We start from the raw sequence: 17,719 nt of genomic DNA, 5'->3' as shown, positions 1-17,719 counted from the left end.
TCTGGTGTAGGTCAAACTGTGGAAGGATGGCAGGTTTCTCTCCCTGAAGGACATTAGTGAACGAGATGAGCTTTCACAACAATCGATGGCAGTTTTATGGTCATCATTAATGGCACTAGTATCCACCGATGAACCCAGCTCCCTCAAGCATCAGCCTGAGTCTTGGGTTTACCCATCCAGTTACATTGCCATGATACTATTCCATCTGCTCATTGTGCGGGGCCTCAGATACATCCGTTAACCAACAGCACCAAAAACAATTTATCTCTTCAATTCCTTAACTGATGCGTGCAGGAGCTCACTGTGCTCCAAATGGCTGCAGAGTTTCACAGAAATGCAATATTATATAAAGTAATCTGTATGTTTGAACACACTTTGTTATAATCAGAAACTGTAAAAGGTTTCAAATGAAGGCAGATCTTCCTTGTCTTTGTTTTGTAACAGATCACAGGCATCAGCTTCAGGCTTCACCACAAGGTCAGTGATTTCAGTCTATGTGGACTCACTCAGACAGACCTGGTCACATGGCTTAATCCACTAACAAGGCACCACAGGTAAACACTCTTCACCCCCAAGTTCCACATGTACCGACTCGACAGAGAACTAACAACTTACCATTCGAATGTAGGGGTTTTCTCCAAGGCATGTTTGGCACAGAATCGGAAAATCCTAATCACATAATAAAGAGGTGTTAGTAATATCTCCACTCCAAAACTTTAAAATAGTACGGAAAGATTGTTGCAATAAAATTAAAACAAATTCCAGGGAGGAATTCAACAGAAAAGGGTGCAAACACACAACTGATAAAGGGAGCAAAATACCTTAACATACATGCAGCCTAGTACAGTACCCCAGTGTTATACAGCGAGTGACCTGGCCCCACCAGTACTGTACCCCAGTGTTATACAGCGAGTGACCTGGCCCCACCAGTACTGTATCCCAGTGTTATACATTGACAGACCTGTCCCCATCAGTATAGTACCCCAGTGTTATACAGTGACAGACCTGTCCCCACCAGTACTGTACCCCAGTATTATACAGTGACAGACCCGTCCCCACCAGTACTGTATCCCAGTGTTATACATTGACAGACCTGTCCCCATCATAGTACCCCAGTGTTATACATTGACAGACCTGTCCCCATCAGTATAGTACCCGTGTTACAGTGACAGACCTGTCCCCATCAGTATAGTACCCCAGTGTTATACAGCGACTGACCTGTCCCCACCAGTACTGTATCCCAGTGTTATACAGTGACAGACCCGTCCCCACCAGTACTGTATCCCAGTGTTATACAGTGACAGACCTGTCCCCACCAGTACTGTACCCCAGTGTTATACAGTGACAGACCTGTCCCCACCATTATAGTGCCCATGTTACACAGTGACAGACCTGTCCCCACCAGTACTGTACCCCAGTGTTATACAGCGAGTGACCTGTCCCCACCAGTACTGTATCCCAGTGTTATACATTGACAGACCTGTCCCCATCAGTATAGTACCCCAGTGTTATACATTGACAGACCTGTCCCCATCAGTATAGTACCCGTGTTACAGTGACAGACCTGTCCCCATCAGTATAGTACCCCAGTGTTATACAGCGACTGACCTGTCCCCACCAGTACTGTATCCCAGTGTTATACAGTGACAGACCCGTCCCCACCAGTACTGTATCCCAGTGTTATACAGTGACAGACCTGTCCCCACCAGTACTGTACCCCAGTGTTATACAGTGACAGACCTGTCCCCACCATTATAGTGCCCATGTTACACAGTGACAGACCTGCCCCCATCAGTACAGTACCCAGTGTTATACAGCGAGTGACCTGTCCCCACCAGTACTGTATCCCAGTGTTATACATTGACAGACCTGTCCCCATCAGTATAGTACCCCAGTGTTATACAGCGAGTGACCTGTCCCCACCAGTACTGTATCCCAGTGTTATACAGTGACAGACCTGTCCCCATCAGTATAGTACCCCAGTGTTATACAGTGACAGACCTGTCCCCACCAGTACTGTACCCCAGTGTTATACAGTGACAGACCTGTCCCCACCATTATAGTGCCCATGTTACACAGTGACAGACCTGTCCCCACCAGTACTGTACCCCAGTGTTATACAGTGACAGACCTGCCCCCATCAGTATAGTACCCCAGTGTTATGCAGTGACAGACCCGTCCCCACCAGTACTGTACCCCAGTGTTATACATTGACAGACCTGTGCCCATCAGTATAGTACCCCAGTGTTACACAGTGACAGACCTGTCCCCACCAGTACTGAACCCCAGTGTTATACAGTGACAGACCTGTCCCCAGCAGTACAGTACCCGTGTTATACAGTGACTGACTTGTCCTCACCAGTACAGTACCCCAGTGTTATGCAGTGACTGACCTGTGCTACTGGTACTGTACTCCAGTGCAATAGTGACATACCTGTCCCACCAGTACAGTACCTGTTACGACAGTGACAAACTTGTCCCCACCAGTACTGTACCCATATTATACAGTACTGTACACCAGCATTATAATGACAGACCTGTCCCCACTAGTAATGTACTCATGTTATACAGTGACAGGCTTTCTCCATCAGTACTGTATCCCAGTGTTATACAGAAACAGACCTTTCTCTACCAGAATGGTACAGATAATGACATTTATGTTTTCAAAAGCACTGCACTGCATTGATATACATTGTTTAAAATTAACACCAGGTCATAGTCGGACAGGTTTAATTAACCTTAACCCTATCGCAAGAGCAACGCTCCAAAAGTTAGTGCTTCCAAATAAACCTGTTGGACTATAACCTGGTGTTGAAAGATTTTTAACTTTATCCACCCCAGTCCAACACCGGCTCTTCCACATCATTGATATACATTCACACATCTGCCCTCACTAGTACTGAATCCAGTGTCATATAGAGACAGAGCTTTCCTTCCAGTTAGTACTCCAGAAGCATATAGAGACACTCCTGTCTCTATCAGTGCTGTACCCCAGTGTTATATTTGACCTGTCCCAACTAAAACAATACCCCAGTGGTAGACATAATAGCCCCAAACCTCAGGATTATACAGTGAATGCTAAAGTGTCCTTGACTGACTATGAAGCTCTCTGACTAATATCAGGCACAGTACAATTTAGCCTGTTGCTTGCAGATTGCATCTCATGAATCTTTTTCTCATGACACCACATCATGAGGAAGAGTTGCAGACACAGCCATGTCTAACCTTGATCCATTTGAGGGGAAGAGTAAGGTGTGGGGGGGTAGGGGGCAGTGTAAGGTGGGAGGGCAGCGTAAGGTGGGGGGCAGAGTAAGGTGGGGGGCAGAGTAAGGTGGGGGGCAGAGTAAGGTGGGGGGCAGAGTAAGGTGGGGGGCAGAGTAAGGTGGGGGTGGGGGGCAGAGTAAGGTGGGGGTGGGGGGAGAGTAACATGGGGGTGGGGGGAGAGTAACATGGGGGTGGTGGGTGGAGAGTAAGGTGGGGGTGGTGGGTGGAGAGTAAGGTGGGGGTGGTGGGTGGAGAGTAAGGTGGGGGTGGGGGGGACAGAGTAAGGTGGGGGTGGGGGGGGAAGAGTAAGGTGGGGGTGGGGGGGAAGAGTAAGGTGGGGGTGGGGGGGAAGAGTAAGGTGGGGGTGGGGGGGAAGAGTAAGGTGGGGGTGGGGGGGGAAGAGTAAGGTGGGGGTGGAGGTGGGGGTGGGGGTGGGGAAGAGTAAGGTGGGGGTGGGGAAGAGTAAGGTGGGGGTGGGGGGGAGAGTAAGGTGGGGGTGGGGGGGGAGTAAGGTGGGGGTGGGGGGGGAGTAAGGTGGGGGTGGGGGGGGAAGAGTAAGGTGGGGGTGGGGGGGGAAGAGTAAGGTGGGGGTGGGGGTGGGGGGGGAGAGTAAGGTGGGGGTGGGGGGGGGAAGAGTAAGGTGGGGGTGGGGGGGGAAGAGTAAGGTGGGGGTGGGGGGGGAAGAGTAAGGTGGGGGTTGGGGGAAGAGTAAGGTGGGGGTGGGGGGGGGAGAGTAAGGTGGGGGTGGGGGGGGAGAGTAAGGTGGGGGTGGGGGGGGAGAGTAAGGTGGGGGTGGGGGGGGAGTAAGGTGGGGGTGGGGGGGGAGTAAGGTGGGGGTGGGGGGGGAGTAAGGTGGGGGTGGGGGGGAGTAAGGTGGGGGTGGGGGGGGAGTAAGGTGGGGGTGGGGGGGGAGTAAGGTGGGGGTGGGGGGGGGAGTAAGGTGGGGGTGGGGGGGGAGTAAGGTGGGGGTGGGGGGGGGAGTAAGGTGGGGGTGGGGGGGGAAGAGTAAGGTGGGGGTGGGGGGGTGAGGGAGGGGGTGGGGGGAAGAGTAAGGTGGGGGTGGGGGTGAGGGAGGGGGTGGGGGGGGTGGGGGTGAGGGTGGGGGGGTGGGGGTGGGGGTGAGGGTGGGGGTGTGGGGGTGGGGGTGAGGGTGAGGATGAGGGTGGGGGTGTGGGGGTGGGGGTGAGGGTGGGGGTGTGGGGGTGGGGGTGAGGGTGAGGATGAGGGTGGGGGTGTGGGGGTGGGGGTGAGGGTGGGGGTGTGGGGGTGGGGGTGGGGGTGAGGATGAGGGTGGGGGTGGTCGGCGCTGCCCCTCCTGAGCCCAGTCTTTACTCTTTACCCTCTTCCTCCCCCCTGGGTCCCCCCCCCCCAACTCTCTCACTCTCCCGGCCCCCCACCCCCAGGGGGTGTCTCTGTCTCACCGCGTCCTCCCAGTTCTGCCGGTTGTACGTGTTCGCTCCCAGCGAGGTCGCCATCTTCCACCATCCCAGCACACACCGCGCCGCCGCTCCTCCTCAATCCCGCCATGCACACCGGACCGACCGGAAACGGGCTCTGCGGGGCGGAAGGACGTTTCCGGCGGGGCGGATGTGATGGTTCCTCACTCTCTCTCCTCCCCACAGCACACGTGGTCCGGAGAGAAGAATGGTTCTGAGTTTCTTTGTTCCGAGCGCAAAGTTTCCTTTCTCCATCGAGTTTAATTGTCCCAGACCCAGAACTAAACATTGATTCCTTCGCTAAGAATAAAATGTTTCCTCAAACTGTTAAAATAAGTTCATTTATTTCTTTTCAGTTGTTGACAAAAGGTGGCCATTCAGTTCATTGTACCTGTCCCAGCTCTTTGAAAGAGTTAATCTTCACTATACCTGCTTTAATCTTATAAATCCTGCAAACATTTGCTATTCATCCAATTCCATTTTGAAAGTTATTATTAAATCTGCCTTTTTTGGGCTCAACTCCACCCTGAACTAATGGTTTTGCCATCTTGGTAACATTAAATAATTTCTGGAAAGAAAGTTTCCTAAACCACGAGGACTCCCTGAGGATGGGGATGGACCATAGTCTGTTGTCCATTGTCTTTTTAAACACATTAAAGTTGGCTCAGATTCAGATCCTGGACCAGGTCAACTTGAGATTAATTACTTTCGAGGGCAGTTATTATAGATTGGGAGATGTTGGTAAACTCTTCACATGGTGCTAAACTAGATCATTTGCTTGAATTTTGCTTTTTTAATGTTAGCAAGATGGCAAAACCATTTATTCAAAATGGAATTGAATGAATAGATCAATAGCATATGATCTAGTTTAACAGAGCCTTCAGTCCTAATGAAGGGCTTTTGCCCGAAACGTCAATTTTCCTGCTCCTTGGATGCTGCCTGACGGGCTGTGCTTTTCCAGCACCACTCTAATCTAGACGCTAAACTAGATCGGTTTTATATTTTCCATTCATTAAACCGTAACTTTACAACTTAGAACCATAGGGCATTCATCCCCTCTTGAGCCCCCTCTGCCATTTATTATGATTATGGATGATCATCCAGCTCAGTTCCCTATTTCCACTTTGTCCCTGTACTCTTCACTGCCCTTAGCCACAAGAACAGTATCTAACTCCTTCTTGAAAGCATTCGGGTTGGGGTTTTGCCCTCAATCTCTTTCAGTGACAGAGAATTCCACAGGCTCACCACTCACTGGGAAAAGACATTTCTCCCTTATCTCAGTCCTAAAGGCCTACCCTGTATTCTTAGTCTGTGATCCCTTGGTTCTGAACTTCTTGGTCATCGGGAACACACTTCCTGAGTTTATTTCTATGAGATCACTCTTCACACTTGCAGAGACTCCCTTTTGCTCTGCTCCAGTGTCATTGTATCCATTCATGGCTACTCGCCTTTTGACGATACTGCTTGTTGTGGGGAAAATCACTAGTCTCGGAGTCAGAATCAGGATCCAATGACCAAGTTTATCGTACAAAAAAAACAGAGCTCTGGGGAAAGAGTGATGTTCATTAGCACGCCTGTCAGCTGCAAGCCTCCTCTCACTCTTGGAGCACATGTCATGATATTTTCTCCATTTTGTGGTACAATAGGTCAAGTATCGAGTCTTTATTTGTACAGCATGGTTTGTTTGCAGAAAACACTCCAAAATCCTTGTCGGTTTTAGTGGTACTGATCGTTCTTCCTGAGAGGGAAGATCGTTTTCCAATACTGCAGATCTGAAGTATTAACACTTGTATACAAGCAGTCTCAGGTAGTTTAGATTTGTATTGAAGGTAGTGGCTGGACTCAGACACTTTGGCGGGCAGTAGACGTTACTGATGTGTATTCTGTCCCCTACCCACCTTAAACTAATTATCTATGTTCTATGTCTATTGTGCTGGTATCCTGTTGGCCTCAGGCAGTATCTGTGTATGCTCTGCTGTATTTTTCCATTTAATGGCTCAGCGGCCATCTTGTGACTGTGTGCCCTGTGTCAGCATGCTCCGTCTCAACTCCCACTTCACTCTCCCTTTGTGGTCAAGGAGGCGACTTCGGAGCTCTCCCGCAGACCACTCAACTCACATATAGAAGTAGGCCTTTTCTAAGGTCTCCCCATCCCAATGGTGTCAAGGAATGCGAGTTTCATTAGGGAGCTCTTATGTGGTGACATTTGCTCCTGGCGTCAGTAGCACCTTACAGCAAAGCTTTAAACATCCAATACCAATATGAGTGAAATAAGGGAATAGTCCCGTGTGACAAACAGGGTCCCAGGATTTGCCTATCAGCCATTCTAGTCAGCTATCACCTCCTGTTGGTCCTTGTCTGAAGTCATCTAGCTGGTCCCGAATGTTTTTGATTGCCTGTGTAATATTGTAAGAATCATGGGTTATACACTTGTCACCAATGACTGTACATACTCCCCCTTGCTGGGCTAACTGATTATCCACCACGTAACATGTCTGCTGTGCGTAAAGTCTGAGTTCAGCCGATTCACCATGGATTACTTGTAGAGCCTTTGACGTAGTGTTCCCTAAGATTGTCAATCCACACACAATGTAGTTACAGTTTTTAACGCTGATGACCCCAATGCCCCCCCTCAAAGACAGAGATCCCAAAAACCCGTACTCCAATGATGATCCCAGCGTGGTGGGGATCTGCCAATCAGTGCAGAATTCCCGGCTGATGGAGCAGGTCACTATTACAGTGGTAGATGGTACAGTGAGGGATCTTCCCATTCCTACTGCAAAATGGTTTCGGAGGTTGGGTGTGTCAGTCGCATAAATCCCCCTAAATAAGAAAACAAATCCCTTCACTGCCCAATAGCATACAGTGCTGAAAATGTGTTGCTGGAAAAGCGCAGCAGGTCAGGCAGCATCCAAGGAGCAGGAGAATCGACGTTTCGGGCATGAGCCCTTCTTCAGGAATGAGGAAAGTGTGCCAAGCAGGCTAAGATAAAAGGTAGGGAGGAGGGACTTGGGGGAGGGTGTTGGAAATGCGATAGGTGGAAGGAGGTTAAGGTGAGGGTGATAGGCCAGAGTGGGGGTGGGGGCGGAGAGGTCAGGAAGAAGATTGCAGGTTAGGAAGGTGGTGCTGAGTTTGAGGGTTGGGACTGAGACAAGGTGGGGGGAGAGGAAATGAGGAAACTGGAGAAATCTGAGTTCATCCCTTGTGGTTGGAGGGTTCCCAGGCGGAAGATGAGGCGCTCTTCCTCCAGCCGTCGTGTTGCTATGGTCTGGCGATGGAGGAGTCCAAGGACCTGCATGTCCTTGATGGAGTGGGAGGGGAGTCCCAACTTGTGTCAGGACGAAAGAGAGGTGACGTGACCTTGGCCACCAATAGGCTGTTAAATTTCCTAGGGCAACAAGGTTTAAGAGTATCTAGAAATAAATTGCAATATGTAGAGAAAGAAGTGAAATATTTAGGGCACCTTATTAGTGAGGGTACTAGGCGAATTAATCCCGAGAAAATTAAAGGAATAGTAGAACTACCCCTCCCGACCACCAAACGAGAATTACGGAAGTTCTTGGGGCTAGTGGGCTATTTAGATTGTGGATAGAAGCATACGCCCAGAAAACGAAGGGGTTATATTACAAATTGACAGAATCTGAACATGAAAGACTACACTGGACAGAAGAGGTAAAGGAAGGGCTACATGAGTTAAAGCGTAGTTTAATACAAGCCCCGGTGCTGGCCCTTCCTTCCCTCGAGAAACCATTTCACCTTTTTGTGACAGTAAACGATGGAGCAGCCTCAGGAGTGTGAACCCAGAAGGGAGGGGGACGGAGGCAGCCCATAGCCTTCCTGTCCAAGATCTTGGATCCTGTCTCGAGAGGATGGCCTGAATGTACACAGGCAGTAGCAGTCACTGCCATACTGGGAGAGGAGAGCCGTAAACTTACTTTTGGAGGGGCACTAGTCGTTAGTACCCCCCATCAAGTCAGAACTGTGCTAAACCAAAAGGCAGGGAGATGGTTGACAGACTCACGAATCTTGAAATACGAAGCCATCCTGATGGAGATAGATGACCTCGTGTTAGCAACAGACACCTGTCTAAACCCAGCTACCTTCCCATGGAAGGGAGAACCTGTGGACAAACGAGAATTAGAACATGACTGTTTAGATATCATTGAGTATCAGACTAAGGTTAGACCAGATCTAAAAGATATTCCCTTGCATGATGGGGACAGACTGTTTATAGATGAGTCATCAAGAGTGGTACAAGGAAAAAGACACAATGGATATGCAGATGGTAACAAGAACCAAACAGTTGAGGCTGACCGGTTGCCTAACACATGGTCGGCCCAAACCTGTGAGTTGTATGCATTAAACTAAGCTTTAAAACAACTAGAAAATCAGGATGGGCCAATTTACACCGACTCTAAGTAATGCCTATGGGGTGGTCCATACCTTCGGAAAAATATGGCAAGAACGTGGACTAATCAATAGCCGGGGAAAGGAATTAGTACGCGAAGAGTTAATAGGACAAGTGTTGAAAAGTTTGGAATTACCACGAGAAACTGCAATAGTTCATGTACCGGGGCACTACAAGGGGAACACTCTAGAAGCAAGAGGGAATAGACTTGCAGACGAAGCAGCCAAAGAGGCAGCTATGAACCTTACAGTAACACAAATACGGGTCCTCACACCCCTAGTGGCGTCTCCTTCCGGGAACCCCGTGTACACAAAGGAAGAGGAAAAAGCATTCCAGGAGATAGGAGCCACTAAGACAAGTGAAGGAAGATGGATTCTCCCGGATGGTAGGGAAATGTTGAGTAAACCAGTCATGAGAAACATTCTAAATACCCTGCACCAAGGCAGTCATTGGGGCTCCCAAGCTATGTGTGACAGTGTTATGGAAGTACAGATGTAAAGGGATATGCACATTAGCCAAGCAGGTATGCTCAGGATGCCCGATTTGCCAAAAGATTAATAAAAAGGTAACAAGAGGAGAGCAAAAAGGTGGAAGGAATCCCGGGATAAGACCTTTTCAGAGCATACAGGTCGACCATACAGGATTACCCCCGGTAGGGAAACAAAAGTACTTATTAGTCATAGTAGACCACTTAACCAGGTGGGTGGAAGCTTTCCCAATGTCTTCAGCTACCTCAAAAGGAGTAGTGAAAACCCTCCTTGAACATATCATCCCACGATATGGAATAGTGGAAACTATAGATTCAGACCAAGGTACCCACTTTACTTCTAAGATCTTACAAAGGGGTAATAGCAGGATTAGAAATTTCATGGAAATTCCACACTCCTTGGCACCCACCCTCCTCTGGACAGGTGGAAAGAATGAATCAAACCTTAAAGAAGCAAGTATCAAAGTTAGTCCTAGAGACTCGATTACCATGGACTAAATGCTTACCTATTGCACTATTACGCATTCGGACGGCCCCGAGGCATGATATCGGACTTCCTCCTTATGAAATGATGTTCGGGCTGCCATTCCTGGGAGGGAAGGGAGAGGGACCCACGGCCGAGTTTAATGACAAGTTTTTGAAAAACTATATTGTGGCACTTGGCTCTTCATTATCTGTTCTTAGGAATAAAGGCCTTTTGGTACAGACACCGCCACTCGAGTTTGCAGTACATCGGATTCGACCAGGTGATTGGGTCCTGATAAAGACCTGGAAGGATACCAAACTACACCCGAGCTGGGAGGGACCATTCTTAACTCTCCTGACTACCGAAACAGCCGTCCGAACTGCAGAAAAAGGGTGGGGGTCATCACACTCGTGTTAAGGGCCCCGTGGACACTCCTTCCCCTTTGGCAGAGTGGCAAGCTCATCCTACAGACAACCCTCTGAAAGTCAAGCTGAGCAGGAAGACTGGACTGAAATAAGAGACCTTTTAATAGTTGCTGCCATTGATTTTAAAATTTGCTGCTACTGATTGTAAGGGTTGCGTGGACTCACTTCTCCCAGACGACTACAAAAGGGGGAAAGATAGGCAGGAAGGCGGACAGAGGTAAGAGATGGGTGGGTATTGGTATAGTGTTGTAATGATAGTCATACTGACGGTTCAAGAAGACGGGAAAAAATCATTTTACTTCCCTATGCCAACATTATGCTGAACAAAAGGGCCTTACCGACTGTTGGGTCTGTGCAGAGATCCCTCACCATGGTGAATCGGGGATCCCCATCTCGGTAATACCACTTACCAGAAGCGAAGTTTATGATGCCCAACAATTTGACTGGGGCTCAACTAATACAAGGTGGAGATCCGAGAGGGATAGCTATAACTTTGAGGGATGGTTCCCTCAACCCGCCCCTAAAACCCTGGGTTGTATTAATGGACTTAGCGTTCATCTGCCAACAGGAACAGTAAACACCACTTATTTCTGTAATCAGAACAATACTGCTCCCTTCCAGTTAGGAAAATCATCTTGCGTTCACACTAACCATGGCCACGAACATTCCCCCATTATTAAACGGGACCTATTGGATATGCGGGTCCAAGGCATATGCAGGGGTGAAAAGTACACATGGAGTGGCGGTTGCACCGGCAGTAAATGTTGGGACAATCCAGTAAAAACTCAGACATTACCACAGAAACAAAAAAGCTGGAGTGGCTGCTGTTACCCCACTTATATACCCCCCCCCCCCCCCCCCCCCCACCAACTCCGGATAGAAAAACATGACACCCTGAAAAAGGAAAAGGGAATAAGCCGCAAAATCTGAGAGGTCTCTGAATGGGACCGTTTCTGGTGGACATTATTCCCAAATTACGGCACTGCAAGGGCGGGGAGAGAAATACAGAAACTTTGCGGCAGCCTTTGAAAAATTGGTTAATGATACCGCTGACTCATTTAGAGAAACTGAGTCCCAAATAGTGGCCATAACCACCAAAATGATGGCCACGAGACTAACAGCTTTACAGAATCGAATGGCTTTAGGCTATATTTTGGCAGAAAAAGGGGGAACCTGTGCTTTAATCGGTAAAGAATGCTGCACTTTCATCCCAGACACCTCTTACACAGTGGAAGAAAAGGCAGAGGTAATAAGGAAAAAGATAAAAGATATAAGAGAAATTGGGGATGAACTTCGGAAAGATAAAGGAACAGGATGGGGATGGGGTGACTGGGAACTGATGGGTTGGGAAAAGTGGTTAGTCAATCTAGCTATCTATGGATTATTGATATTAGTGGGTCTGGTAGTAGGGTTCAATGTCCTCAAGTGGATAATGAGCCGACTGATGGCGTCCCTTGGGGAGGGGACTCAAATACATCACCAGATGCTTTTACAATCAACAGATGACGTGCAACAGAGGGAGAGTCAAAGAATACTCCTAGAATTCGAGAGACGAAAGGGGTAACGTGATACCGTGTGTAAGATTGTGAACCTCTGCACCTTAGGGTGTAGAGAGGGCAGAAACTGCAAAAACAACAAGATGCAAAGAAAAGAAATGGGGGAGTTGTGAGAAATGGGGAAGGGTGTTGTTTTCACAGGTGTAGCAAAAAGGGTAGTGATCATAAGCTTCAGCATAGCGCTGACAAACAGGTATAGAGGGCAGCTGCAGGCAAAGATCAGATTAGCAAACTTCTGGGAAAAACAAGTTTGTGCAGGCAGCAAAGCAGAACACTAGAAAACACGAGCACAGCAAGTGTTAATATAGTTACAAAACGGTTGCAGCTAACGGCCCAAGGAGATAGAAGAATCTAATCAAGATAAGGAGAAGTCACGTAGGGGCAGTCAGGTCACAAGTTAGGCAGAGAACTCGGGTGATTGGGTAACGTAGGAGTCGGGAGAGGTGACCTCACGCAGCTCAAAGGTATAACTGTATACTTGTTTCAATGCCCATTGCTCATTTGCTTTAGCATTTGACGCCCTTTCTTGCAAGATCGTAAAATAAATTGTCTTGTTTCCAGTTTTGGTGGCCTTGGCTAATTTTGTTAAGTTTGTTTCTGATCATCTTGTATGTCTCTATCAAATCCCCCCTTAGCCTTCTTCTTTCCAATGAGAACAGGTTCAACTCTCTCAGCCTTTCCTCATAAGACCTTCCCTCCAGACCAGGCAATATCCTGGAAAATCTCCTCTGCACCTTTTCCAATGCTTCCACAGCCTTCCTGCAATATGGGGACCAGAACTGTACACAATATTCCAAGTGTGGCCACACCAGCGTTTTGTATAGTTGCAGCATGATATTGCAGCTCCGGAACTCAATCCCTCTAAGAATGAAACCTAACACACTGTATGCCTTCTGAACAGCACTATCAACCTGGGTGGCAACTTTCAGGAATCTGTGCACATGGACTCCAAGATCCCTCTGCACATCCACACTGCCAAGAATCTTTTCATTGACCCAATACTCTGCCTTCCTGTTATTCTTTTCAAAGTGAATCACCTCACATTCAGTTGCATTGAACTCCATTTGCCACCTCTCAGCCCAATTCTGCAGTTTATCCAAGTCCCCCTGCAACCTGTAACATTCTTCCACACTGTCCACTACTCCACTGACCTTAGTGTCCTCTGCAAATTTACTAATCCATCCACCTATGCCTGCATCTAAGTCATTTATAAAAATGACAAACAGCAGTGGTCCCAAAACAGATCCTTGTGGCACACCACTAGTAACCGGACTCCAGGCTGAATATTTTCCATCAACCACCACTCACTGCCTTCTTTCAGAAAGCCAGTTTTCTAATTGAAACTGCTAAATCACCCTCAATCCCATGCCTCTGCATTTTCTCCAACAGCTGACCAAAGGCTTTACTGAAGTCTAAGTATACCACGTCAACTGCCCTACCCTCATCTACATGCTTGGTCACCTTCTCAAAAAACTCAATGTGGTTTGTGAGACACAACCTGCCCTTGATGAAACCATGTTGACCATTTGCAATCAAATTGTTGCTTGCTAGATGATTATAAATCTTATCTCTTATAATCATTTCCAAAACCTTTCCTACAACAGAAGTAAGGCTCACTGGTCTATAATTACCTGGGTCATCTCTACTGCCCTTCTTGAACAGGGGCACAACATTTGCAATCCTCCAGTCCTCAGGTACTAAAACCTGTAGACAATGACGACTCAAATATCAAAGCCTCCCTAGCTTCCCAGAGAATCCTCGGATAAATCCCATCCGGCCCAGGGGACTTATCTACTTTCACTCCTTCTAGAATTGATAACACCTGTTCGTAACTAACTTCGATCCTTTCTAGTCTAATTGTTCCCCCCAGCTGGTAGGAATCAAACAGCTATGTCCATGTGGCAGAGCTGATGTGAGTGCCATTGCACTGTCCACATATAAACAGTCTTCCCACGGTCACATTCAAGCATGCCTTCTCACAGCAGCTGCAGGTACGTTGTCCCTGGGTGATTGTACAGTGCTGGTGAGTACATTGTGTCTGCACACATGAACTGTTTCTAGGTACCAGGGAATAAACACATCCCCATCCCTGCCTCATGAAACAGAGTGGGTAATCAGCGATGTTTAAATAGGTCTTTCCCTCCCTCTATTGGGGCGCCTGACCCTATAGGCCAGTGGGCTTAACCAATTCCACACACCTACCCTGGAGTCCCCTTTTGTATTTCCTAGCTGTCCCTTACATCGCGTGCCCGAGGTATCTATTGTGTACAGGTTGCGAGGGGTCAACACTGGGGTGGTCATAAATAAGGATTTGACCGATCTCACCAGTGGGTAACAGACAGTTCAGTTCTCATGTAAATTCAGGTGGGTTTTGTAAAAAAGGTTATCCTAAAATCCCAACAGGCTTCCAGCTATCGCAACATTTAGAAACCATAATATATACTCGAGCATGTGCATGATTACAGTTAAATCAGGTTAATAGTCAGTGTCCCTTTTTTTTAACAATGGTACCTGGAGGTCGGCATCAGTGGGTGATTTCTGTGCCTTCTCAGCAGTTTGATCCGAGCCTCTGGCTGGTTTGCTTGGTTGTGGTCTCAGTGCCCTCCCCTGTCTTGCTCACAGTTCCTGTCTGTGCCTGGGGGATGATCAGTCATTTTACTTCATTGATAGGAGTCCTTATACGGTTTGAGTTGGATCCAGTGCTTCCTCTTGCCTTTTCCCCTAATGTTTATACAGGCGCAGGTGTCCCCACTGATTATAACTTCATACGGCCCATTCCATTTTAGGGTAAAGCCTGGTTTGTTGGGCAGGGTTCATACGAGAACGTGGCTCCCAGCTGCAGGGACCTCAGGGAAGGTTTCGAGTTCCCCTGCCTTGTCCTTTTGCTCTTGTCACTCAGTTACCAATTTACGCATCCCTTTTAGTTGGCAGCTTAATTCCAGTACATATCTCCGAATGTTGTCTTTTAGCGGACCTACATCAGTCCCACCCGTTATAATGGTCTCTGGACATTGCATTGCTCACCCGGTCATTAATGCGTAAGGTGTTCGTCTGGTTACCTGATTCATGGTGCCTCTTGATGTCATTAATATGAGTGGCAGCACTTCGGCCCACCTCCTCCCCGATGTCTGTATGGCCTTAGCTAAAGCATTTTAAAGGGTTCTGTTCATTCTCTCTACCATCCCTGAGCTCTGGGGGTGATAGGGGATATGAATTTGTTTGTTTTATCCCTAGTAGCTAGCATACCGTTTTCAAAGCTTTGCCTGTGAAATGTGCCCCTTGGCTGGAGTCGATCTGTAGGGGTTACACCCCCACCTCGGGATTACCTCCTCTGCTAGAATCCTGGCTACAGTGGTCGCAGTGCAGTGTTTGGTGGGGAATGCCTCCACCCACCGGGTGAACTGGTCTATGATGGCCAGGCAGAACGTTTCCCCACGGGGAGGTGGTAGTGATCCTGGGAAATCCATTTGGAGGTGTTCCCAGGATCCCCTGGGTCTTGGTTAGTGTTCCATCCTAACCTTTATAGGTCTACCCAGGTTTTGCTGTGTGCTAACCATGCATCTGCGGCAGTATTTGGCTATACCTCTTCCCATTCCCTTCTACCACCACTCTCTCTCTAGAGTTGCTATCATAGCTTCCCTGCCTATAGGTGAGACCGGTGGTGCAGCCCGAGCAAGGTGTTTTGTCTGCACGCTGGTGCTACCACCTTGAACGCTTGCCTCCAGACACCATCCTCCCCTTTAAGTATGCCCTACATTCTCCATGTCTCTCTCCTCCTGCAGTTGCTGTGTGTGAATGGCATCTTCCGCTAGTTCTATTGTTGCTACTGGAACCTCATCAACAGTTTCCTGCTCTAAGGCTCGCTGGGCTGCTCAGTCTGCAGCTTGGTTCCCTTTAAATTTCAGCCAGCCTGGATGATCCTCCCCTGGCTCCTTTTGGTGCGTTTTGATTTTTATTACTGCAGCCTCTTTTGGCTGTTCGCTGGCGCTCAGCAGTGCTTGGATTCTTAACTGGTGTTTGGTGGGGCTTCCCCCAGCAGTGGTGAATCCTCTTCTCCCCGATGCAATCATGTAGTCAGGTACAACCCCGAAGGCATATTGGCTCTCTGTATAAATGTTCACAATTCTCCCTTTGACAGCTCCAATGCTTTGGTTAACGTGGCTATCTCTGCTACTTGTGTGGACTGACTTCCATCAATCCTTCCTGACCTAATGGTCTGACGTTTATTGTTTCCCACGGCCTATCCTGTGCGGGGTGACCCCGCTATATATTTCTATGACCCATCCACGAAGAGGATCTCCTCGGCTGTGTCTAAGGGGCCTATCCTTTACCCCCCCCCCCCCCCTCTCCATCTTCATCCCCATTGATGTCTCCGCAATTGTGCGGTTCCCCTGCGTCCAGAATTCCCTTGGCTGAGTTTTCTCCCGTATCCCTAACTATTCCCACAGACTGACTTGGTGGGAGGAGAACTGCCTCTCACTTTGCCCTTCTCATATTGGAGACAGCCCTCAGCTTCCCAGTATTTAACACTTCCACTCGGGTGTGTTTGGTGTGGGAGATGACATTCCCTGCCATTACTATGAGTTTCACTGACCCTCACGGCTCAGGCAGCACAGTCTAAGGCCGCTCTGCATCTGGACAGCCCGGTGATTACTGGCCCTTTCGGGTTAGAGTGTTACCATACAAGTCTTCTCCTGTCACCGTGATCCTGTGTGACCACTGCGGGGTAAAATCCTCCCTCATTATTACAATGTATGTGGAAGTCTTTACTGGGATCTGGCAGCCCTAGCCCAGGGGCTGATATTAACCGGGTCTTCCTGGTCTGGTCCCCAGCTCACAGGTTCCAAGGCGGGCTTGCCTCTTTGGTTCATTTTTTAATCGGTTTGGCCAATTTTGCGATCTCTGGTAGAAAGCTCTGGCTATAGTTAAATAACCCCAGGACCTTTCTGACTCCCCGGGTCGTGGCTGAGTCCCTGGGATATAAGGTGTCCCAGGTATAGGGCTTGTGCTTGTCCAATTTGTGCTTTTGCGGGGCTGACCTTTAACCCTGCTACTGCCAGCTCATGCAAGACAAGGTATAACGCTTCCTGGTACCCTGATTCGGACTCTGAAGCGATCAGGATGTCGTCCACGTGTTGTCAGGCAGCGCTTCCTTCTGGTAAATCTATTCTGTTGAGGATGTTGCTCATCACTCGGTAAAAAAATAATGGGGCCCCCTGTGGCAGGCGAGTCCACATGGACTGCCTGTTCCTTACTATGAAGATGAATTTATTCTGGGATCCAGGGTAAAGTGGGATGGACCAGAATCCGTTGGCAAAGTCTAATACTGTGAACAGTTTGTGCTCGGGGCCAATCCATTTAGATTTGTGGAGGGGTCTGCTCCAATGGGCTACAATTTGGGGGGTGACCTTGTTTAACCCTATATCGTCAACAGTGAGGCTGCAGCTCCCATCAGGCTTTATTATTGGCCATGTTAGTTGTACTTGTGGCTTCTCTCAGGATTCCCTGTCTCACTAGTTCCTTTAACTATCTCTACAACTGCTTTCTCTGCTTCAGGCTTGATTGGGTGCTGCCGATGGAGCTTATACACCGGTCAGGGCACCATTATAGGGTCTATAGTGACTAAACCTGTGCCTAGCTTTGTCTCTGCCCATTCCTTGGGTACGGAGGCGCAGAT

At 48.5% G+C, this 17,719-nt stretch overlaps 1 protein-coding gene across 1 annotated transcript in view; it reads right to left on the bottom strand.

Annotated features, from left to right (window-relative positions):
• rbm22 (RNA binding motif protein 22) overlaps positions 1 to 4,791 on the bottom strand; it is a 29,028-nt gene extending 24,237 nt beyond the window's left edge. The window contains exons 1-2 of the mRNA XM_043703096.2: positions 4,686 to 4,791; positions 616 to 669 (exon numbers count right to left, since the gene is read on the bottom strand). Of these exons, the coding sequence (XP_043559031.1) occupies positions 616 to 669; positions 4,686 to 4,739 (108 nt within the window). The 5' untranslated portion in view covers positions 4,740 to 4,791. The remainder of the gene's footprint in view (positions 1 to 615; positions 670 to 4,685) is intronic.
• Between the last annotated feature and the right edge of the window lie 12,928 nt (positions 4,792 to 17,719).

Source organism: Chiloscyllium plagiosum, unplaced genomic scaffold (assembly GCF_037043375.1).
Source record: "Chiloscyllium plagiosum isolate Xiang-an unplaced genomic scaffold, Cpla_swu_hap1 HiC_scaffold_16, whole genome shotgun sequence".
Taxonomy (NCBI): domain Eukaryota; kingdom Metazoa; phylum Chordata; class Chondrichthyes; order Orectolobiformes; family Hemiscylliidae; genus Chiloscyllium; species Chiloscyllium plagiosum.
This window is presented reverse-complemented; position numbering and strand designations above follow the sequence as displayed.